General features: G+C 64.3%; 4 protein-coding genes across 7 annotated transcripts; 1 reads left to right on the forward strand and 3 right to left on the reverse strand.

Moving 5' to 3' along the window:
* Nucleotides 1-488: 488 nt before the first annotated feature.
* Nucleotides 489-5,309, reverse strand: OSBP (oxysterol binding protein). Its single transcript, XM_032111857.1, has 14 exons — nt 5,163-5,309; nt 4,131-4,339; nt 3,247-3,494; nt 2,976-3,174; nt 2,549-2,654; nt 2,416-2,470; nt 2,182-2,313; nt 1,851-2,096; nt 1,648-1,768; nt 1,461-1,564; nt 1,276-1,371; nt 1,012-1,193; nt 707-927; nt 489-631 (listed from the first exon to the last, which is right to left on the reverse strand). The coding sequence occupies exons 2-14, from the start codon at nt 4,324-4,326 to the stop codon at nt 489-491; spliced, it is 2,049 nt and encodes a 682-aa protein (XP_031967748.1). The 5' UTR covers nt 4,327-4,339; nt 5,163-5,309.
* Nucleotides 5,310-6,670: 1,361 nt separating this feature from the next.
* Nucleotides 6,671-13,631, reverse strand: PATL1 (PAT1 homolog 1, processing body mRNA decay factor). The gene is given in 20 exon segments (XM_032112025.1): nt 6,671-7,032; nt 7,213-7,362; nt 7,527-7,618; nt 7,980-8,129; nt 8,278-8,437; nt 8,742-8,890; nt 9,017-9,076; nt 9,159-9,256; nt 9,345-9,468; nt 10,477-10,660; nt 10,790-10,879; nt 10,958-11,020; nt 11,022-11,170; nt 11,306-11,395; nt 11,573-11,674; nt 11,763-11,957; nt 12,533-12,607; nt 12,690-12,901; nt 12,989-13,100; nt 13,568-13,631. Coding segments are annotated over 20 exon segments (2,292 nt in total). The 5' UTR covers nt 13,583-13,631; the 3' UTR covers nt 6,671-7,010.
* A 906-nt stretch (nt 13,632-14,537) lies between these two features.
* On the forward strand, nt 14,538-20,559 carry STX3 (syntaxin 3). Of its 4 annotated transcripts, none has more exons than XM_032111918.1 (11): nt 14,538-14,758; nt 16,144-16,221; nt 16,294-16,393; nt 16,477-16,551; nt 16,670-16,737; nt 17,213-17,321; nt 17,522-17,595; nt 17,694-17,828; nt 18,101-18,211; nt 19,914-20,014; nt 20,162-20,559. In XM_032111918.1, exons 1-10 carry the CDS (start codon nt 14,729-14,731, stop codon nt 19,989-19,991), a joined length of 858 nt encoding a protein of 285 aa, XP_031967809.1. In that variant the 5' UTR covers nt 14,538-14,728; the 3' UTR covers nt 19,992-20,014; nt 20,162-20,559. The 4 variants fall into 4 exon arrangements, with proteins under 4 accessions (XP_031967809.1, XP_031967808.1, XP_031967805.1 ...); XM_032111917.1 differs by lacking the exons at nt 19,914-20,014; nt 20,162-20,559 and adding exons at nt 18,667-18,774; nt 19,268-19,347 and having other exon boundaries at nt 14,630-14,758; XM_032111914.1 differs by lacking the exons at nt 19,914-20,014; nt 20,162-20,559 and adding an exon at nt 19,268-19,712 and having other exon boundaries at nt 14,630-14,758.
* A 140-nt stretch (nt 20,560-20,699) lies between these two features.
* Nucleotides 20,700-22,271, reverse strand: MRPL16 (mitochondrial ribosomal protein L16). Its single transcript, XM_032111934.1, is given in 5 exon segments — nt 20,700-21,232; nt 21,354-21,502; nt 21,601-21,666; nt 21,930-22,155; nt 22,158-22,271. Coding segments are annotated over 5 exon segments (1,026 nt in total). The 5' UTR covers nt 22,257-22,271; the 3' UTR covers nt 20,700-20,746.
* Between the last annotated feature and the right edge of the window lie 28 nt (nt 22,272-22,299).

A 22,299-nucleotide genomic window follows, 5' to 3' on the forward strand; every position in this document is an offset into this window, starting at 1 on the left:
CCCCCAAACCGGGGGCTGTGGGGGAGAAGGGGACCCCGATTGCTCTCTACATATATATAATATACACCTATAGAACAGGCTGGGGGGGGAGTCTGGCCCCCCCCGGACCCCAAAAGCACCCAAACTCTTGGGGGTGAAGGGGAACGGGAATAAAAGGGGAGGGGGGGGAGACCAAGGCCAGCCTTGGGCTCGCCCCGCTGCGCCTTCCCCAGGGCCCCCCACCCCGGGGGCAGCCGTGCCCCCCACCCCAGGGTGCCGAGGAGGTAGGTGGGACGAAGGGACCCCCCCCACTCCGCTCCAGCACAGATCTGGGGCGGGGCTGTGTTGGCTCCTGCTCCCCAAGGTCAGTTTGGGTGGGCTAAGGCAAAGCCCGGCCGGCGCTCACGGCGAGGCGCGGGGACACACAGTTAAGACAGACGGATGGACGGGGGGGTCCCGGCCTTCATCCCTCCCCCCCCTGCCGCTCCTCCTCCTCCTCCTCGCCGGGCTCAGAAAATATCTGGGCACAAGCTCCAGTCCTGCTTCTCCTTGCTCTCCCAGTAGCCCCCCTTGTAGACGTGCGCCAGCTCCTGCGTCACCGGGTCCTTCTTCCGCTCGAACCACAGCGGTTTGTAGGGATCACAGGGCGTCCCTGGCGGGCACAGCGGGGTCAGGGCCTGGGGGGGACACCGAGGGGGCACATCCCTGTCCAGCAGCCCCGCCTTACCGTCCTCGGTGGCACGGGCGGCCTCGGCCTCACGGCGCTTGCGGGAGAGCCGCTGTTTCTCCTCCAGCCGCTGCTTCTCGGCGTTGGCCTCGTCCCACCTGCCGTTCTCCATGAGGCGCTGGTCCGGGCGCCGCCGGCTGTCCGTGGGGGCCGTCCCGTTCTCCGGCGCGTTCAGGGTCAGCGCCAGCTCCGAGAAGTAGTACATGTTCTCTGCGTACTTCCTACGGCATGGGAAGGAACGGGACTTGGCGCCAGCCCCACATCCCTGCTCCTGGGGACGCCTTGCTCCCGTTTTCCCCACTCACGGCAGCGGGTTCCGCTTCCACAGCAGCAGCCGGCTGTCCTCGGCCTCGTGGGCTCGCGGCCGCGCCTCGGCTCCGTTGTCGCCCGTTCCCACCTGGACCTTGTAGCAATCCATCTTCTCATCCCACGTGCCCAGCAGGAGAAAATGCACCTTTCCCGACGGGTCCATCACCTCCCCGGTCACCTGGCGGGAGAGGGGACAGCCTGGATCAGGACACACCGTGGTCACGAGCAGCACGGGCTGTCCCACGGCTCCGTGTCCCTACCTTCCTCGCCACGTCCCGGGAGAAGTAGCTGTAAGGGACAAACTTGAGGCTGCACTTGTCCCCTGTCTTGTGGTTGACGATCTCGATCTCACCCGACTGCAGAGGAGAGGAGACAGTCAGAGCCACCCATGCTCTATTCCCCAGGGATCCACGCCTCCATACACCTCCCATCCACGACTTCCCACCTGGTCTATCCAGAGCTTCCCCACGATGATGTTGTGCACGGTGGTCGTCACTTTTTTCCACGTGTAGTGGTTGCCGGAGGAGTGGAAGACGCAGTGGATGGTACCTGAGGGAGGGGAAATTGTGCTGGAAACCACGCCTGGAACCTTGGGCAGTCCCAAAAACCCCACACGCTCCCGGGGTGCTCACCCAGAGGCATGATGGAGAGGTATTTCCCTCGGAATTTGCTGGTGATTTTGATTTCCTGGCGCAGCGTCCAGCCATGTTTGGAGTCAGCGTGGTGGGCGGCGGCCGGCGGGTGGTGGCTCACCTGGACACAGGATTGGGGACAGCTCAGTGCCGGCCATCCCGGCGGCCCAGGAAAGGCTGGGGGAGAGAGGAGCCGGCTGCACCTGCTCGCAGAGGGAGCGGTATCCGTTCTCCTCCAGGCGATCCAGCTCGAAGGTTTCCCCCAGGAGCGGGTTGAAGGGTTTGCTGGTGCGGAAGACGGTGGTGGAGTAGGAGGACACGGTGAAGGCGGCCACGTAGCACAGCTGCTCCAGGGAGCTCTCGCACCGCGCCGCCCGATCCAGGAGCTCGTGGTATTCCAGGTCCTCCGTCAGCCGCTGCAGCATGGACAGCGGCTCGTTGAAATTCACCTGGAAGAGGGAAACGGGTCAAGAACACCAAAAAAGGGGGTTCCAGGGTGCCCCGCACCCACCCGCCGGCTGCGTCTGTGCTCACTGGCATGGGAATTTTGGACAGCTCCTTCCCGATGCAGTTCTTCATGATGCTCCAGAGGTTGAGGCTGTAGTTGGGTTTGTAGGGAATGCGGGTTCTCTTCTCCTTCTTGGTGTCCTCGACCTGGTGCTTGTACTGGAGAGAGGGGAGACAAAGGCTGTTATGTCCCTGTGACCCCCTCCCAAAACATTTCCACAGGAATTGGGGCACCCCCAAGCCATAAACCACCCATCCCACCTGCTCATCCAGGCTGATATCACTGCTGGTGCCGCTGATGTTGCTCCCGGTTCTCCTGGGAAGGGGGGAAAGGGGGTGAACGTTCCCGAGCGGGCAGAGCAGCGAGGGGATCCCCCTCTCCCCCAAAACTCACTTGTGGCCCATGATGTCGGGCATGGGGAAGATCTCTGGGGCATCAAAGAACTCGTTGTTGTCGTCGTCCTCGTCACTCAGGTCACCTTTGGCGGGGCAGCACAGATCTGGGAAAGGGGATGGGTGAGGAAGGGACATCATTGCCTTCCGGTGAGGAAGGGACATCATTCCCAGGTTCCCGCTGAAGGCTCCCCTGTCACCACCAGCCAGGTGAGGGTCACACCCCACCCCAGCTCCGAGGGGTGTCAGATAAGGCACAGAGGAGCCACTTTGGACCTTGTTGTGGATGCCAGAATCACTTGGCTACACGGGTGAGATGGGACAGACACATCCCTCGGGATCAGCGGAGTGAGAGAGGCGGAGCCTTGCTCAGAAAATGCCGGGAAACATCTGGAGGACACTTGGGCAGAACACTTGTCCCTCCCCACCTTTGCTGGAGCCTCCGGTGCCGGGCGTGCTGGCGGGGAGCACCGTGGCACCCCGGAAAGCCCTTTCCAGGTGGTTGTGCTGCTTGGCCAGCTGCTCCAGCGTCTCCTCCAGCCGGATCCGCTGATCCCGCTCCTGCTGCAGCGACTTCTGCCACTTCTTCCCGTGCGTTTGCGCCAGGATCATGAAATCCCGGCAGGCCTGTGGGAAAACAGCGCTCAGTATGGAAGTAGGGCCTTTCCCCGCTACGGAATCCTCAGGACGGCGACTCACGTTGATCATGGCGTTGGAGGTGATGCGGAAGAGCGTGGCCCGCTCGTTGACCTGCTTGATCTTGTCCGTGCTGTCCGGAGGGAGCCGCAGGGCCTCAAGCTCGCTGAGGGAGCGCTGCAGGGCCGTGCCGTGCTTGGCAATCAGGTCGTTGCAGGTGCTCAGGTCCTCCACTTTGCTGGACAGGATCCGCAGGGTGTTCTGCAGCTCCGTCTTGTCCGTCTGCGACACCGACTCATCGCCAGAGTCGTCTGCGGGCGGGAAGGGACAGGGAATGTGGGATTGTTACACTGCGCCAGGAGCTGCTGGTGAGGCTGCCAGGAGGGGCACGGCAGGATCCCCAAATCCCCGAGGGCTCCCAAACACTCTCTGTGCATGCCAGGCTGTTGTGGTCACACGTGCATGGACACAGCCATCCCCTTCCAAACCTTCTTGCTGGAGCTGCTGGGATGCTGCCCAGGGCACTGGGGTCCTGCCCTGGGGGCATTGGGTTTGTGAGGAACTGGAAGCCTGCCCTAAGGGCACTGATGTTGCCCTGTGATCCTGCCCTGGGGTCACTAGGATGGTGCCTTGGGGACACTGGGGATCCTGTGCTCTGTGGGTCTGGGATTCTTCTCTGGGGGCACTGGGATCCTGTCTTGAGTCCTGTGGAACACTAATATCATGCCCTGGGTCCCATGGGGTACTGGGATCCTGTCCTGGAATTGCTGCTGCCTGTGTGGCACTGGGATCCCACCTTGGGGACACTGATCCTACCCTGGGCACTGTTGAGCACTGGGATTTCACCCTGAGGGCACAGGGATCCTGCCCTGGGGCCAGTGGAGTCCTACCCTGTGTCCTGTTGAGCCCTGGAATTTCACCCTGCCACGGATCCAGGAACTCCATACCTGACTCCTCCAGCATCTTGACAGCCTTGGCCTTGGCGAGCTCGAGGGCGGTGACCCAGCGCTGCCGCTCCACCTCGGAGCTGGCCTTGAGGTGGTAGGTCTGGGCCCCGCCGTTGGAGATGATGAAATTGCAGGAATCCTCCACGGTGATGTTGGCCGTGGCCAGGTTGATAGTGCCGCGGCACGTGTGACCCATCTCCGCCTTGGATCTGCGCGGGAAGGCCACGGTGAGGGAAGGGCAGGGCCGGGATCCCCGGGATGAGCCCTCCAGGGGCCACGCAGGGGGCTCGGCATTCCCGGTCCGCCAGCCAGGGCTATTAATAGGGAGGGTTTGCTGGCGCCGGAGCAGGGCCAAGGCTTGGGGTTGTCGCTCTGTGGGGGGACAAATCCACAGCCGCCGGGAGTGGTCTCAGGGATCCTGGAGCCTCAGGGATCCGGTGCTTCCCGGATCCTGGCACGGCCCGGGACGAAGGTGAAGTCCCAGCGAGGCCGCGCCGGGCTGGCACTCCCCTTCCACGTCACCGCGTGACAGAGGTGACATCCAGCCGGGACACCCCCAATCCGGTGTCCCCCCCGCCGCCGGCGGTGTAACCGGAGCCGGCAGCTGCCGAAGGCTCCGGTTCCCCATCAATAATGGAGGGACAAGGCCCCCCCCGGCCGGGCTCAGGTGTCCCTGCGGCGGGTGACAACACACGAGGCCACCGGGAAGAGCTGCTGGGAGGGACAGCGGGAGCCGGGAGCTGCGGGAGGCTGAGGGGGTGCAGACCCCCGCCACCCCCTCAAACACCCACGGCGACAGGGATGTGGCAATCCCGGGGACCGGGAGGTGACATCCCCGGTGACAGGGATGTGAGAGCCGCGGGGGGAGGGAGGTGACAGCCGCCCTCCTTCCCAGCTGGCACCCGGGGGCACCGAGCGCTCCCCAACTCGGTGCGGGGGGCCCAGACCCGCCTTCCTCACGCCGCGGGGGCTCAGCCCGGCCCCAAGGTCACGGGGGGCCCGGGGGGCGTCGGGGCGGGTCCCGGTGCGTACCGGTAGTAGCTGAGCAGCCCATTGCTGAGCACGAACCAGCGGCGCTGGTATCCCTTGATGTAGTTGGTCCACTTGAAGAGCCAACCCTCCCGGGCTGAGCCGGGACCGGCCCCGCCGCCGCCGCCCGCGCCGGCCCCGCCGCCCGCCGCCGCCGTCGGTGCCGTCGGTGCCGCCGTCGGTGTCGGTGCCGCCCCGACGCTCGCCGCCGGTGAGGGCAACGCCGGGGGCGCGCCGGGGGCCGCGGGCACCGCCGCGGGCCCGGGGGGCGCGGCCGGGCTGGGCCCCGCGCCCCGCCGCACGCAGCTCCGCCATCGCCGCCGCCGCCGCCGCCGCCGCCGCCCCGCCGCGCTGCCGTCACTCAGCCCGCCTACGTCCGCGTCCCATTGGCGGCCAGGGCGCCAGCGGGGCGGTTCGCGCGTTACGATTGGCCGAGAACGGGATTCTCGCCTGTCAATCAGGCGTGGAGCCAATAGGCGGGGGCAGCGGCGCGCCGCGCGTGCTGACGCCGAGAGGTGAGTCACCCGCCAGCGATTGGCGGAGGGGCGGGGCTTCGCGCCAAGCGCGCTGCCATTGGCTGAGGCGTTGCCACGCCCCCTGCTCTCTGCCCCGGCTCTCCCGGGGTGGCAGGTTCGAGACCCGCGACGGGACAGAGCGGGGACAAGGCGGGGACAGCGCGGGGTCGCGCAGGGGGTGGCTCGGGCCAGAGAAGGAGAGGCCAGGCTGGCAGCAGTATACAATTCATCTTTATTTACAATACCCTATAAAAATGTAAATTTAGAAACTTTATTGTCATTAACCAGAACCAAAAACTGGGAGGGAGGGGGGAGAAAAAAAAAAAAAAAGGTAATTAAAAAAAAACCCAAAACTGCAAGCAAATGAAATGAAGAAAAAAAGCAAAAAAAGGGGAAAAAAGGGGGGGGAAAAGCAAAAAAAAAAAGAAGAAAGGAAAAAAAAAACAAAACAAAAAAGCGGGAAAAAAGAAAGAGCAATAAAATAATAATAATAATAAATGAACTTTCCACTTGATCTGTCAGAGAAAAAGGACGGGGAAAGGGCCGGGAGCAGCGGAGGCAGGGCTGGTTAATGCCGGGAGGAATTCCGGGGTGTAAAATCCCTACATGTGCAAATCTCTTGGTTTTTTTTTTTCTTTTTCTTTTTAAAAGCTTAAAAAAAAAAAAAAAAAAAAAAAAGGTAAAATTATCCCCCAACCACCACCACCACCTTCCCGAGGAGCAGCACAGCTGAATCCACCCGGATCTGATCCAGAGGGGACAGAGACCTGGCTGTGCCCCCCCACCCCGGAGCTGCTGGGGCTGATCCCGGGGGGGGCGGGTAGGGAAGGAGCCGAATTTTGGGAAGACGAGGTGAGTGTGCAAAACAGGTGTGTGAAGTGTGGGGAAGGGCGGGAAGCGGAGCTCAGTGCTTGTGGGAAGGGCTGGAGAAGGAGCAGGGAAGGAGCGGGAAGCCCCTGGCCATGGATCTGGAGCAAGGGGCTCCCTGCTTGCTGGGATCCTCAGTAGTGTGTGTGTGTGTGTGTGTGTGTGTGTGTGTGTGTGTGTTTGGGGGGGAAGCAGCAGTTTTTGGGGGTGCAAAGGGAGTCAGGGGGAAATTGGGAGCAGCAGGGAAAGGCAGCATGTTGTGGGAAAAGGGGGAGCAGCCAAACATCCCCCTCTTCCCGCTGATCCAGGGATTGGGGGGCCAGATGTGCCCCTTGTGCCAGGCCGGGCGTCGGGGGAGGTGTGGGGTGAACCGTGTGCCCTCTATCCATCCATCCATCCATCCATCTATCCTTCCTTCCTTCCATCCTTCCTCTGGAACATTCCGGTGGTGGCGAGGAGCCACGGAGATCTACCGGATCCCGTGCACTAAGCTGGAACCAGGCAGCAACGGTGGGGGGGATCAGAGGAAGGCAGCGATTCGCCTCTCCCCAAGCTACTTTTCCTCACTCCAGTCCTTCTCCAACTGCATCCCCACCTCTGGTTTCCCCTTTCTCCCAGTCCCACGGTGGGACACGGCCACATTCCCCTGGGAAAAGAGGGCTGGCACTTACTGCAATTTCGTCTCCAGCAGGTTCAGCTTCTGCTGGTCGACGTAGCGAGAGAAGAGGGAGATCAAGTTGGAGGGGATGGACACGGGCTTTGCCAAGGCTCCCTGAGGGATCCGCAGGAGCTCCCGGGTCGCCATCAGCATCAGCTCCGTCCTGCCGGAAAAACGGGAGAAAGGAGCAGTGAGAAGCGTGAGGGGGGCTGGGAGGGCAGGAGCTCCCCAGCTCCCCTTGGGGAAGGATTCTGGGAGCCTTCCCCAGGGGCTGGGAATGCGGTGACATTCCAGGCAGGAGCATCCCAGCCCGGGACAGGGACTCACCATTGGTTGTCCTGCATCAGCTCCGTGTTTGTGTCCGAGCTCTGCAATTCCTCCCCTCGGCTCAGGACCAGGTACAGCAGGGACAGACCGAACTGTGGGGACAGCGAGGGGATGGGTCACCTCTGAGGGGAATCCCCAACACTTCCCAGCCCTCCTGGGAATGCTGGCACAGGCGGGAGGATCCCTGGCTGCCTTTGCAGGAGGAAAAGGAAGAAAAGACCACGGACCACTCCCAGCCCAGGAGGGACTTAGAGGAGCAGCATTCCCACCCCAAATTCCAGCATTGGAGCGTGGAGCACAAGTGGGACAGACCTGGAAGCTGCTGCCCAGGGCCACCTCAGACCGTTAATTAATGTGCCAGACACCCTGGTTAATTAGTGAGGGGAACACCCTGGCGCTGAGAGGCTGCTGGGGCAATTCCCGAGGCTGGGAAGGGGTGGGGATGAGGAGCACCTTGTTTTGGAGCACAGCAGTGAGGTGCAGGTTGGTGGGAGCGGCGGCGCTCTGAGGTAGGTTTGTGAGCTGCTGCACAAGGCTGGTGACTGTTCCCAAGGGAAGGTGGTAGAGGACGTGGGAAAAGGGCCTCAAGAGGCAGGGAAGCACCTGTGGAGAAAAGAGCACAGTTGGGAGCTCCACACGTTTCCCTGGTGTTGGAATTGCAAACCAGCTTCTCCCACACAGCCCCTGCCAGGAAAGGCAGGAACTGCCATCCCGAAGACACACGGAGCCCTCCCAGCCTCTGGAACCTCACCTCATCCTGAGCATCCTTCTTGATGAGGAAGGGCAGGTTCCTGGCCGTGGCCATGAGCACGTCGGCCGCTTGCTCCGGAGCCAGGAAGGGAAGGATCCGGGCCACCAGGCGTTTTCCTTTCCGGATGCACATGATCTGCATGAAGTGGTCATCGCTCAGCCTGAGGAGGAAAAAGGTGCCAACTCTGACCTGGGAGCATCCCAGGGTTATCCCACGGCTGGATCTGCCCCAGCACCAGGTGGAAAATACACCCATGCCTCGAAAAACATCCCTGAAGAGGGAAAAACTACACAGGAATGACATCCCTAGTCCTCAGCTCTGGCTGTTGGAGGAGATGGAAGTTGTGACAGCGAGGGTAAAATGGCAAAAAAAAAAAGTTACTTCAGCCTCCTGGAAGAGTCAAACATCCATGGAAAACTGGCTTCAGTGGTCCCAAAGTGCTGGAGCTCCCAAACCCCACTCACCTGTCCTGCCCAGGTGCCTTCCCCCTCAGATTGTCATACATGTCACAGATCTTCTGCTTCCTCTCTCCCATCAGGGCTGGCCGCTCCCCTTCCAGGCTCAGGAGGTAGCGGCGCTCGTAGTCCTCCACGTCCAGGAGGAGGCTGTACGTCTGCAGGGAGCGTGGATCACTCAGGGAATTATGGATCATTCAGGGAATCATGGAATGGGTCGGGTTGGCCCACCTTTTATCCCACCATGGACCTCTGAGGGTCGGGACAATCCCCCTCAAACTCACCTTCTCGATCGTGACGAGGGTCTGCCGCCTCTTATCCCGGACTTGCTTCTCCTTCGTCTCCTGCCGGGGAGGGAAGAGGGAGTCAGGGCTGTGGGAAGCAGCCACAGGGCTGTGTTGGAAGGGAGGAAGGCCAGGAACTCACGTCATCCTCGCTGCGGGACGTCACCACGGCGTCGATCATCTTCCGGGGGTTGTTGACACTGGAGACGGTGAGTTTTCCCAGCGAGCCCTCAAACTGCACTGCAGGAAGGAGGGAGCAGGGAAGCCGAGGGATGAGTCCCCTCAATCCCAGGATAAAAGGAGCCCTGGGGCTGCTGGAGAGCTTTACCTGGCTTGTAGGTGTGCTCCAGCTTGGCCACCTGAGGGGTGATGAGTTTAGTGCGCTCCTTCTTGGGACCGTCACCGTGCACTTCCTCGGCTGCTGCCAACTTCTCCAGCTTCTGGAAGTAGTTCTGAGGCAGGGAGAGGAAAAGTTGAGAGCCTTCTCCCAAAAAAACCATTGGCCATCTCCCTCTCCTCAGCTCCACCATCTTCCCAACATCATCATTCAAGCCACAGCTGAGCCCATCCTCCTCTCCCATCCCTCAGGATGACACAGATCGAGGCTCCTCCTCAGCCCTCTCTCAGGACAATGACAAATCCACTCTCCCTGTGGGGTTCCCAGTTCTTCCCAGTACATCCCAGTTAGCCTGCCTTGCTCCACTGGCACCCTGCCAGGGCCTCCCCACCCAATCCACCCCCTTTCGCGACGGCAGAGCTCTGCTGACTCACATCCTGCACCAGTTCCTCTTCTCTACTGGGACCAGCTCACCCACACATCCCTAAAAACCTCTGCCAGCTCCAAAGGGGACAGTCCCAGCAGGCACAGCTCTCCTACCTCACTCAGCCTCCCAGTGTCCGTCCCAGACATTTCCCTCTCTCTCTGGGGACCCTCAAATGGTCCCTCAGCCACCACCTTGCTCCACCTGCTCCACACCTGGCTTTTCCCAGCACTGTCTGGCATTCCCTATTCCTGAACTGGAAAAAAGCAGGAGCAATCTCTCCCTATCCACCTTCCCTACTGCGCTCTTCGGATTCCCACAGGACCCACCACCACCATTCTCAGTCAGATCACAGTCAGCCTTTCCCTGCCCAAGGATCTCTCCTTAATTTTCCACGTAGCACCTTCCCCATTTTCCATTCCAGGGGTTTTATCCCGGCTCTATCACACTTCTGATGGAGAGGAGCTGCTCTCCTGTTATCCCAGACCTATTAATCCCGTGTCCCCTGACATGTCCTCACTTCTGGAAATCTCATCCAAGAAGAGGGAGTCAGCTCTTCCCAGCGATGCTGCTCCCACCCTGTCTCTTTGCCTTCCTCTTCCAGGGAGGAAAACAATCCATGGCATCTCTCTCTCTGGACTGACATCCCCTTCCCACCCAATACCCAACGGACAGAGGGCAGATCCTGCTCCCAAGTACCTGGTAATAATAATCATCCAGGTAGGGGTCAGTGCTCTGCAGCTGCATCATCTGGATCTTGGACACCCAGTCCTTTTCCCGCTGCAGCATGAGGTTGGCGTAGGGATCCTTACGGATTTGCTCCTGATGGCTGCTCCGGTGGCCCCCTCGGTCCCCCCCGGAGCCGTTGAGGCTCCGGTGCTGGCTGGCAGGAGAAGAAGGGCACCCGTGAGCACACCGGAGCTACAGGAAGGGACAGAGAGGGGGGACAGGTGACCCCGGAAGCAGGACACGTCCCCGTGCCACGCGGCCCCGTCCCTGTCCCCGCACTCACTTCCGGTTCTGCTGCTGCCGCTGGTGCAGGAGCCGGCGGTGCTGGGGGTGCAAATGCGTCGTGTCCGGCCGGAACATCTGGGGCTGCGGCCTGGGGAGAGCAGGAATCGTCAGGGATGGATGCAGGGAGCGGGCAGGACGCTGGCAAAGGGACAGGGACAGCACCGACCTCAGGTTCTGCAGGTGGGATCCGGGGCCCTGAGGGTGCGGCAGCTGCGAGGGGGGCGGGGGGGGGGGGAGCCCCGAAAAAGGCACGGAACCCTCCGGCCGGGGACATCATCTGCCCAACTCTGCCCTGGAGCAGCTTGGGATTCACGGAGGGCAGCGGGCTCCCCACCAGCCCGGACACCCGGGCAAACTGGCTGGGGGACATTCGGCCGGCCTGGAGGGGCAGAGAGGACACCTGGAGTCAGCCGGGCAGGAAAAGGATCTGGGATGGCCAGCAAGAGCCATGGAGAGCCAAGTCCCGGAGCCACGCGGAGAGAAAGGTGGGATGAAGCACGGGAAGGGGCTTTACCTGGGCTCCTCCGAGCAGCTGGGCTCTCTGCAGGTGTGTGAGGACGGGAGAGACGCTGTGGGGGAACGGGTGGCCCAGGAGGGAGGAATTCTGGGGAGAGAGATGGCAAGAGGGAGCCCCGTCACACACCATGACTGGCAGACGGGACAAACCCCAGGAAGGCCAGGCTCCATGGAGCAGGGATGAGCCACAGGAACACGGGGAGGTTTTGGAGGGGAGGGGCTGGACATCAATCCCCAAAAACAGGGATGAGGGGAAGCTGGATACCGGAACATTGCAGAGCTGGTTGGGGGACATCCTCTCTCCATAGGGAGCGGGATAACGCTGCTGCATGGTAGCTCGGATGTGGACAGGCTTGGGACACAGGATCTGGGAGGAGGGGAGCAGCTCGGTCACTCCCCCTGGGAAGCCGCCTGCACCCCCGGGAGTGCTGGGAAGCTGGGAATCGAGCAGGTACCTGCTGGTTGAAGTTTGGGATGGCAGCCTGTTTGGGGGGGGTGCCGATGGGAACGGCCCGGACCGGGGGGCTCCCGATGACGGGGGACGAGGAGCGCCGGGGCAGCGCCCGCTCCGACGGATCCCGCTCCTCATCCCGAGCCTGCGGAGGCCTCTGGGGCAGGGCGTAATCCAGCACGGACACCGACGGCATCTCCTGCGGGAGGAACACCGCCCTGGAGTCACAGGCTGGGACAGGGAGGAGGCTCCTTGTCCCCCCTTCCTCCTGCCGGCTCTCCACGTCCCACTGCGCTTCCCTGGGCTCCCCACGCGACGCTGGGCGTTCCCAGAGCGCACGTGACTGCCAAGAGCATCCCGCTTGGGATAACGGGGCGTGGGGTGGGAATTCTGGGTCACCTCCCAGCCCGGCAGAACCAGGAGAGGGTTGGGAGAGGGTTGGCCATGCAGCACTTCAAAGCCCGACTCTTAAGCAAACCACAACAACACGAAAATCCTCTGCCTCCAGGCACCAGCATTCCCAAATCCGGCTGGGAGCCCTGAAATCCCTCAGACATCACCAGGCATCCCAGATCAGCGACAGCTCCCCATCCCAGCCCTCCAGGGTCCGAGGGGGGACAAGAGGTGACAGCTACAAGGGTCCCCAACGAGCCACGGATGCAGCCAGAGGGAAGCGGGACACTCCACTATCCCAGGTACAGTTCATCCCACCCAGCTGGCTGCCACAGGGATTTGGGATCACCAGGGAAGAGCCCCCTGCCCTCAGCGCCCTACCTGAGCGAGGAGCGGTCCCCGGATGCGCCGCAGCACGGCCGAGCTGTCCCAGATGCTGGAATTCAGCCCTCCAGGCTGCTGGACAACACAAGGAGAGTCAGGACGGCGCTGTGGGATCCATCCCCACATCCCTCCGGATCCCCCAGCCCATTCCCACCTGCGGGGGATCCCTGGTGTGCACGGCCTGCATGATGGCCGGGTCCTCCAGCTCGCTGTCGATGACGAGCCGCGTCAGCCGCTCGGCCAGCGCGTCCTCGGGATCGCCCAGAACGTCCCCGTCGTTCCCAACGGGACCGTCCGGCTCCCGGCTCGACCCGGCCTTGTCCTCCAGCTCCGCCAGCCGCTCATGGGCCTCCTGCCAGTCGTCATCTGCCAGGAGGGGCACAGGGTGAGGGACGCAGGGCGGGGGGGATCTGGGGGGTCAGGGAGATCTGGGGGGGACACTCGGGCTCTCACCGACGGCCCCAGCGCCGAAGGTGTCATCGTTGAACTGGTCGATGTCTTCATCCTCCTCCCCCAGGGCCTGGAAGGCGTCTTCATCCTCGTCCAGCGGGCAGTCCTCCAGGGACTGGGACAGCCGGCAATGGGGTCAGCTCCCTTACACCTCCCTGATGAACCCCCAACCCATTATACTATACAACAACCCCCCCCAGCCAGCGATACCTCCCCCAGCCCCACTGCCCGCCCACGGAAATCTCCCCAACCCATTATTCCTACACGGGGACTCCCCGAACCCGCTGGATCTCCCCAATGACCCCTCCATACCGGAAGAGTGATCCCTCCCGTTATACGCTCCCCCAGCCCGTTATAGGTCCCCAGTGCCCCCCCCAGACTCCTCCCGTCACCCCGGAGCCCCCTCCCAGCCCCTCAGACCCCCTCAGTTACCCCCCTCCCCAACTCATTTTACCTCCCCCGCCCAGTCCGTTATACCCCACCCCACCCCGTTACACCGCCCCGGTGCCTTCCGGGGCCGGTTCTCCCGCAGGCCCCGCAGGGCCCCGCCCGCCCTGGCCCCCCCGGCCCCTCCCCGCTCACCGGGTACCGGAACATGGCGGCGCCGGCGCCCCCCGCCCGCAGGCTCCGCGCCGCCCGACCAGGCCCCGGCCCCCGCCGCGCATGCGCCGCCGCGGGCGCAGCCGCATGACGTCATCCGCCGCCACCGCCCCGTGCCCCTCCCGCCGGCGCGCGGTGGGGCGGGGCTAACGCGGGCCGCGCCCCACCTCAGACCACGCCCCCTCCGTGAGGGCTTCTTAAAGGGGCAGCGTCCCTTTTTCTCCCGCCCACAGCGGTGACACCCGCGTGCCCCCGCCCGCAGCCGTGCCGCCCAGTGCCACCCCACCCACAGACAATGTCACCCCATCCATAGCCCCAGCAGTGTCCGTCCAGCCCTGTCCCCAGCTGTATGCCATCCCCAGTCATGTCCCCCAGCCGCGTCTCCCCCAGCTGGGACCGCTGTCCCCAGTCACGACCCTCAGTCGTGTCCCCTAACTGCAGCCATGTCCTCAAGCTGTCCCCTATCCCTGCTCGTGTCCCCTGTCCCCCCGTCTGCCTCCTGTACCCGTAGCTGTGTCCCGTTCCCAGCTGTGTCCCCAGATGTGACCCTACCCACGGCCGAGCCGCGTCCCCTGAACCCCGCCACGTCCCCAGCTGTGACCCGCATCCATAGCTGTGTCCCCAGCTGCGTCCCCATCCACACCCCCTGTCCCCCCTCTGCGTCCCCGGCCGTGTTCCCTGTCCCCAGCCGTGTTCCCTGTCCCCAGCCGTGTTCCCTGTCCCCAGCCGTCCTCCCGCCGCAGCCACACGTGGCAGGGAGGGGGTGACACGTCCTCACCGTGTGACCCCCGTGGGGGACCAGCTTCCTCATGGCCTCCGAGCCCACATCGTCCCCCACCTCTGCCACCCCCCGGGGGCTCCGGGGGCCATCCCCAGCTGCCGCCTCCGGCGGGTCCGGGTGTCCCAGGTGAAGGGGTGGCTCCACCTCGTCCCTCCCCTCGGCGCCTTCCTTGTGCCCGTCACTGGGGATTAGCGCAGGGACAGCCCCGGGCTTGGGGACAGGCACGGGGGACAGGGCCATCCGCCACCTCGCCTGGATGTAGGAGGCCTGGCCGAGCGGCGAGGACCGAGGGTGACACCCCCCATCCCTGCGCTGGGCGAGGACGGGGACCCCCCCGCGCCCCCCCAGCCCTTGGGGGCACCATGAAGGACCGGCTGGAGCAGCTCAAGGCGGTGAGGGACCCCCGGCGTGGCGAGGGGAGGACAGGGGACAGACACCCGCAGGGGGCCCCTCAGGAAAAGGGTGACACCGTGATGGGGGTCCTCGAGATCCCACCCCATGGTGGGTGAGGGCGTCACGGGGAGAGGGGACCCCAAAAACCAAGTCTGTGGCGGACGGGGACGTCATGGGGTGGATGTCACCGAAATGCCGCCCCACGGTGCGCGGGGGTGCCACGGGGATGGGGGGGACCTCAGGCCCCATCCCATGGTGGGTTGGGGTCTCGGGGACACCCCAGTCCATGGTGGGCGGGGACACCGGGCGTGGGTGGCACCGAGACCCCACCCCGCGGTGCGTGGGGGTGTCTCGGGGGTCACCCCATGGCAGCTGGGCGACCCTGAGCCTCCCTCCAACGGGGGCGGCAGGTGGGAAGGACTGGGGGGGGTCATCCCCGTGCGGTTTGGGGGTACGGTGGGCGTCTTGGGGTGACGTGATGCCCCCAGCCAAATCCCGTCCCCCCCACGCCGTGGGGTGCAATGGGGGGACACCAGGGGGTATGGGGGAGGGGTGTCCGTCCTGCGGGGGGACGGCAGTGAGTTTGGGGTGCCCGCACCCCATCCTGCACCCCACACTTCCCCACGTTCCCGCCACCAGCGCTGCTTCCTTCTCCCTTTTTCCCGCTCCGCCGTGGGGCCCCACTTCCCCCCTGTCCCCCTCTGCTCCCCAGCATCGGCTCCCCATGGATTTGGGGGGTCCCAGCAGGCCCCCAACTCGCGGCCGGGCCCCCAGCCGTGGCAGGGAGGCTTGGCAGGGATTTACCGGGATTATGGAGCCATCAGATAAAGCCCTCACGGGGGAGCGAAGGGATTAATTTTATTTTTACTCCAGCAGCAGGAGGAGGGGGGTGGGGAGTCCCAACCTGGGGTCTGTCCCCCTCCCCAGGACACCCCAACCACACCCCCGGGGTGCTGGTGCAGCTGAGGGGGTGAGGGGAGGCAGAGGGGCTGGGACTGGGTTTTGGGAAGGGCTGGATTTGGGAGCGTGTGGGTGAGGGCCTGGGCACGACACTAGGGTGTGGGGCACCAGCCACCTTTGTGCCCCCCAGGGCTGCCCCAGACCTGCCGTGGGGCCATGGTTGAGGACATAAACCCTGTCCCATCCCCATCCCATCGCTGTCCCTGTCCGCTCCCTCTGGCCAAGCCCAGCAATCCCTTAATTCCCGGCCTTGCTTGGCCAGATGTGAGCTGGGCTCGGCCCCCCCGGCTCTTCCCCGCTGCAGATGTCCCCTCCTGCGCCACCACATCCCCATGGCTACTCCCCCCGTGTCCCTGTCACCGCCGGGGGGCCCCCGGGGGGCGCTGGCAGGGCACAGGGTCCCCCGAGTGCTGTGTCCCAACAGAAGCAGGATGCGGACGATGAGGAGGAGCTGGAGATCGCCGTGGACAACACGGCGTTCATGGATGAGTTCTTCTCGGAGGTGAGGGAGGGCTGGGAGCAGGGCTGGGGGGGGCAGGGCTGCCTCCTAACCCCCCTCCCAAAATCCTCCCAGATCGAGGAGACCCGGCAGAACATCGACAAGATCTCGGAGAATGTGGAGGAAGCCAAGAAGCTCTACAGCATCATCCTCTCAGCCCCCATCCCAGAGCAGAGTGAGTGTCCCCACACCATCCCCTGCTCAGGGAGACCCTCCCTGGGGACATTCCCATGGTGGCTCACACCCGTGATCCCACAGAGACCAAAGATGACCTGGAGCAGCTGACGGCAGAGATCAAGAAAATGGCCAACAGCGTCCGTAACAAGCTGAAGAGTGAGTGGCCCTGTCCCTGCTGCCATGTCACGGGTGTCCCTGTCCCCCTGGGACGCTGGGATCACGGGGGCTGGCAGTGGGGAAGGTTCCTGAGGGGTTGGGGTCTGGCTCTCTCCAGGTATGGAGAGGAACATTGAGCAGGACGAGGCACGATCCTCCGCCGACCTCCGGATACGCAAGTCCCAGGTGAGCTCCGTTGCACATCCGGCATCCCCAGGTCCCACCCTGTCCCCCATGGTGACAAGGTGTCCCCAAGTCTCCCAACTCTATCCCCAGCAGCACCTTGTGATCCCAGGCTTCGTGTCCCTCTGCCCCGTCCCCAACACTCTGTGCTGTCCCCTCGTGCTGGGACGTGCCACATCCTGGGTCCCCTGGCTCTCACGCCACTGTCCCCTCTCCCAGCGCTTTGTCCTGTCCATCCTGGGATCAGGAACACGCCGTGCCCCGAGTGTCACTGGGCTGACTTCCCGTCCCCATCCCCAGCACCTCCTCTTGTCCCCTGGGCAGTGTCACACCTGTGTCCTCGCTCCTGTCCCCTGTGACAATGGGGACATGCCGTGCCTGGGGTGTTCCGTGTCCCCGTCCCCAGCACCGGGTCCAGTCCCCCTGGGGTGTCCCCATCCCCAAGTCCCTGTCCTCACGTCCCTGTCCGTGTCCCCAGCACTCGGTGCTGTCCCGCAAGTTCGTGGACGTCATGACCAAGTACAACGAGGCGCAGGTGGATTTCCGGGAGCGCAGCAAGGGCCGCATCCAGCGCCAGCTGGAAATCAGTGCGTGACCACGCCCCGCGGGAGGGGTGGGCGGGGCCTGGCAGAAAACCCCGCCCCTTTCGTGACGTGGGTGGGGTCAATCCACCTAGACCCCACCCCTTGACCAAATTTGGTTCAGTGGGTGGAGCCAGACTCACAGAGCCCACCCCTTAACCCGAACTGGGCGGGGCCTGTTCCCACCCCTTCCCACGTGCCCGCAGCCGGCAAGAACACGACGGACGAGGAGCTGGAGGAGATGCTGGAGAGCGGGAATCCCTCCATCTTCACCTCGGGGGTGAGCCCTGACACGGGAGGGCGGGGGACACCAGGGGACACGGGGCGGGGGGTGTCACAGGGCCAGGCCTCCCCGCTGACGTTGCCCTGTCCCTGCAGATCATGGACTCGCAGATCTCGAAGCAGGCGCTGAGCGAGATCGAGGGGCGGCACAAGGACATCGTGCGCCTGGAGAGCAGCATCAAGGAGCTCCACGACATGTTTGTGGACATCGCCATGCTGGTGGAGAACCAGGTACGGGGGGACACGCAGGGACCTGGCTGTGGGGACACGGGGACAAGCAGGGACCTGGCTATGGGGTCACAGGGACCTGCATGGGACCACAGAGTGGCCCAGGGACCTGCCCAGGGGGATCCAGGCATGCAGCGATGTGGGGTGGGGTGGTGACCACTGCATGGAGACAATCCGGTGCCGGGGCCAGGCACGCTGGGTGGGTGGGTGCCAGCACCCCGGGGTGCTCTCAGTGTCCCCGCCCCCCGTCTCTGTGTCTCCCGGGTGCTCCGTAGGGAGCCATGATCGACCGCATTGAGAACAACATGGACCAGTCCGTCGGATTTGTGGAACGGGCCGTGGCCGACACCAAAAAGGCTGTGAAGTACCAAAGCGAGGCCAGGAGGGTGAGACAGACCGACGGCCCCCGTGTCCCCTCCACAGCCCCCAGTGTCCCCTCTGTAACCCCCAGTGTCCCCCTCTGGCCCTCAGAGTGCCTTCACATCTCACAGTATTCCCGGCACCTCCCTCATATCCTCCAGCAGCCCTGAGATCCCTTTATGTCCCTCAGTCACCTCCTGTCCCCCCTCAGCCACCCCTGATATCCCCCAGCTGACCCCAATAACTCCCACCTCCCCCCAGTGACCCCATGGGGGGCTGGCAGCTCTGTTCCTCTCTGTCCCACTGCCACCCCTGAGCCCCCTCCCACCCTCAGGTGTGATGAGCTGCTGAGGGCTCAGCCCCTCCTGCCCCATCCCCAGGGCTCTGCAGCACCTCTGGCTCTTCAGGGCCCCTTGGTGCCCTTGTGTCCCCCCCACATGGGACAGGTGTCATCAGCCCCGACTTGCCCCTGTCCCCCCAGAAGCTGCTGATTTTGGTGGCAGTGGCCGTGCTCTTGCTGGGGACAGTTGCCCTCATCATTGGACTCTCGGTGGGGCTGAACATGAAATAGCCCCTGGGGCGAGGGTCTGTAAGTGTTGGGGGGCAGGGGACCCCCACTGTGGGGACACGGAGCCCTGGGGCATCCCAGTGTCATCTCCTGCTTGGGGGGCTCCAGTGCTTTGGGATTTGGGGCTGTCACAGGGCTGGGGGTGGGGGGTTCTGGGCTCGGCAATCTCGGGTCTGCGGTGCTGGGGGTCTGCGTTTTTGGGGGTCTGCAGAGTTTGGGGGTCCATGGTGCTCTGGGGTCTGTGTTTTTTGGGGGTCTGCAGTGCTCGGGCGTCTGTGATGTTCAGGGGTCTCTGGTGCTCAGGGGTCTGCGCTGTTTGGGGTCCGCATTTTTTGGGGTCTGCAGTGCTTGAGGGTCTGTGTTGCTCGAGGCTCTGCGTTGCTTGCGGGTCCATGTTGCTCAAGGCCCTGGATTTTGGCTCTTCGCCACATCCGCCATCCCTGCTCCCTCCTTCCCGCGGCAGTCCCGGTCCCCTTCCCCGCCGGCTCTTCCAGCTCCCCTTTCCCTCCTCCAGACGCTCCCGACCATCCCAGCGATGTCACCTCCCGGCGGGACCCTCCCCGGCACCGATCCTGGACCCCTCCTCTCCCTGCTTCTCCTGGACCTGCTGCTCCCAGCCCTCCGTGTCCCGGCTCCCGCCGCGGGCTCCAGCACCGCCCGTCCTGCTGCTCCCTGGGATCTGCCCCCGCGTCCCCTCCAGCCACAGCCCTGGCAAGGGGGTGACAAGGACACAAATCCGAGGGCCGGACGCTCACCCACGCGGGCATCCCGCTGGAATGAGGGCGGGAATAGGGACAGGACACAGCGTTTGGTGGCACCAGCGTGGTTTGCTGTCACCGTGCTGTGACAGACGGAGCTGTCGGGGGTCCCCATCCCCTCTTGGCTTTGATGTCCGGGCGGGAGGATGTGTTGATCGTGGATATTTAATTCCCGTTGGAATAAAATCCCGCTGATCCCGCCCCGTGCCTCCTCTCCGTGCCGGCACCGGCAATGCCCAAAGCCACCGGCACTGCTCCGGTTCGGCTCCCGCTGTCCGGGGATTTGGGGGCTGGACCGGCCCCGTTTCCCGGTGCTGAAGGACACCCTCCCCAGCCCATTCCCTTCCCCTGTCCCCCTCCCCAGCCGTGTCCCTGCCTCACAGTCCCTGTCTCCCCGAGCAGAAGAAGATCCTGATCATGTTGTGCTGCATCATCCTCGCCATCATCCTGGCAGCCAGCATCGGGAGCATCTTCGCCTGAGCCCCCCGCCCGCTGCCCTCCAGGTGACAGGGACAGGGCTGGGGGTGGCACGGGGGGTCCCTGGTGCCCCCCAATGCCAGGGAGCGGGTTCGGGCTGCCACGCTGGGAAGGGACGGGGATGGTGCCACGTCCCCTTCCTGAGTGTCACCTCATCTTCCTCCCTGTCACAGGTGGCCTTTCCCCCCTCCTGCCCCCTGCCTGGATGATCCATCGGAGAGACCCCGGCCATGCCCTGATCCCCGGAGCCCCGAGGACATCCCACGTGTCCCTGGAGGAGTGGAGCCCACCCGCCGCACTCCCCCCTCCCCTCCCAGCGCCAAGGTCCCCTCACTCCTCCTCCTCCTCCTCCTCCTCCACTCAGGTGACAGTCGGTGGCCGCTGTGACAAGCAGCCCCTCCTCGGTGGCACGGAGCGGCCGGGAGGGCTGTGTCCCTCTCGGGGGGGGGGACACAGGGCTCTGCCTTGCCGGGGCGGCCGGAGGAGCCTCTCCCTGTGCTTGGTGCTCCTTGGATGTGCAGCCACCCATGCTGGAGCCTTCCTCCTCAATAAAGAGCTCACCCACACTCTGCCTCGTGGCTCCAACCTGACCCGTGGATCCCTCAGGATGCTCCCAGCTCCAAACCCCACTTTGGGATAAAGATCCTCATCCCTCAAAGCCTGATCCATGTATCCCTCAGGATACTCCCAGCTCCTAAACCCACGCTAGGCTCTTGTGGAAGAGTTTAATTCCCAAAGGAATCCAATCCGGCCGCTCCTCACACCCTGTGCCTCAGGAAGAACTTGCCCCAGTAACGTCCCTTGAGCCGCAGGTCGTAGGGGCTCAGGTACTTCCTCATCCCCAACATGTTGGAGGCCACCACGCGCTCGAAAGTCCAGGGATTTTGGTTGTTGAGCCTCTTCTTCTCCTCTTCCCGCCGCATCTCCTGGAGGCTCTCCCGGCTGACGGGGATGGCCGGGAAGGGCAGTTTTTGGGCCACCTGGGCCAGGAAGGGCCTGACCTCCGCGAACTCGCAGCGCCCGCCCACCTCCACCACCAGCCTCCCGCTCTTCACCGCCGTCACGTAGTGCTCGATGGGGCCCTTCCCGCCGCCCATCCGGTGTCCCAGACTTTTCCGCGTCACCGACTTGTAGGGGGCGGGCACGCGCCACACGGCGAACATGGCCTTGGGGTCGATGCTGCGGCCGATGGTCAGGCGGATCATCTCGAAGTGGCCCCAGTGCAGGTACCCCCCGCCCAAAGCCTGCGGGGGGACAAGGGGGGGACGGCTCAGGCACACTCAGTGCACGGAGGGTCCCGTGTCCTGCCCGGGAACACGCGATCCCAGCCTCTGGAATGCTCCCCCTCGGTCCGTTCCCGCTCACCAGGATCCCGTACTGGCCCTGGGTGAAGTCGGTGGCCACCTGGGACGGGCCACGGATGTCACGGAGCCGCCGCGGCTCCCGTCGGACCTTGGGCACCGCTGGCACCTTGTCCATGAACTTCAGCTTCGGCTTCTCCGGGAAGGTGATCCCTGCCGGGGAACACCAGGATCACCGGGATCTCCGGGAACAGACCGGCGAGCGCCCCCTCCACCCCTCGCGGGGTTCTCCCGCCCTCCATCCCCCTCACCGCTGTAATCCGGGGGCAGCGCCAATTTCTTGAGCCCCGCCCGGGGAACCGCGACGCCGCCGGGACCTGCGGGACAGAGCGGGGGGGTCACGGCTCTGGGCGGGATGGGGGGTTCGGGCAGCGCCGGGAGGGGAGGAGGGACCCCGCGGGGCCTTCCCTTCCCGGTCTCAAGATTCCCCCAGGCCAGCACAGCCCAGCCGGGGGTCCCGCCAAGCCCTCAGTACCTCCCCGGTGTCAGCCCTTCCGAGCCCCAGCCCGAGCCCCAGTGGCCCGGAAAGGTCCCCCCGGCCTTCTGAACCCCCCAAAAAGCACGGGCGGGGCCCCCTGACCTCCCCCGGCCCGGAGCGGCCCCGGGAGCCGCCATCGCCACATCGCCGGGACACGCCGGAAGTGCCGCAAAGGCGCCGCCATTGGTCCGTCCCCAAACACGTCCCGCCCGTGGTCCGGCCGGGAAATGCGGCGGGAACGTTAGTTCCGGAGGGAAACGCTGCGCATCCCGTTCCCACCCCCGCACCGGGCAGGGGTCGCTGGCGGGGGGAGCCCCCCAAGGGTCCCGAAGGTCCCGCAGCGGCGTCAGGAGGTGCTGAAAGCGGCCTGGATGTGCTCCCAGCCTTTGTGCTGGGCTGGTGTGTTGCTTTTACGGGGAGGGAGTTCATATTTGGATTCGGGATGGGTGACCCGCGGCCGTGACGTCACAAA

Source organism: Corvus moneduloides, chromosome 6 (assembly GCF_009650955.1).
Source record: "Corvus moneduloides isolate bCorMon1 chromosome 6, bCorMon1.pri, whole genome shotgun sequence".
Lineage (NCBI taxonomy): Eukaryota > Metazoa > Chordata > Aves > Passeriformes > Corvidae > Corvus > Corvus moneduloides.

Excerpts from the sequence above, each read along its gene's own strand:
- OSBP (XM_032111857.1), bottom strand. The coding sequence starts at position 4,326 with ATGGGTCACACGTGCCGCGGCACTATCAACCTGGCCACGGCCAACATC. Across the intron at positions 1,372-1,460 it reads GGAAGCTCTGGATAGACCAG|TCGGGTGAGATCGAGATCGT; the intron begins GTGGGAAGTCGT and ends TCTCCTCTGCAG. Across the intron at positions 1,194-1,275 it reads CCCGGGACGTGGCGAGGAAG|GTGACCGGGGAGGTGATGGA; the intron begins GTAGGGACACGG and ends CTCTCCCGCCAG.
- STX3 (XM_032111914.1), top strand. The coding sequence starts at position 14,729 with ATGAAGGACCGGCTGGAGCAGCTCAAGGCG. Across the intron at positions 16,222-16,293 it reads TGGATGAGTTCTTCTCGGAG|ATCGAGGAGACCCGGCAGAA; the intron begins GTGAGGGAGGGC and ends AAATCCTCCCAG. Across the intron at positions 17,322-17,521 it reads CCAGCGCCAGCTGGAAATCA|CCGGCAAGAACACGACGGAC; the intron begins GTGCGTGACCAC and ends ACGTGCCCGCAG.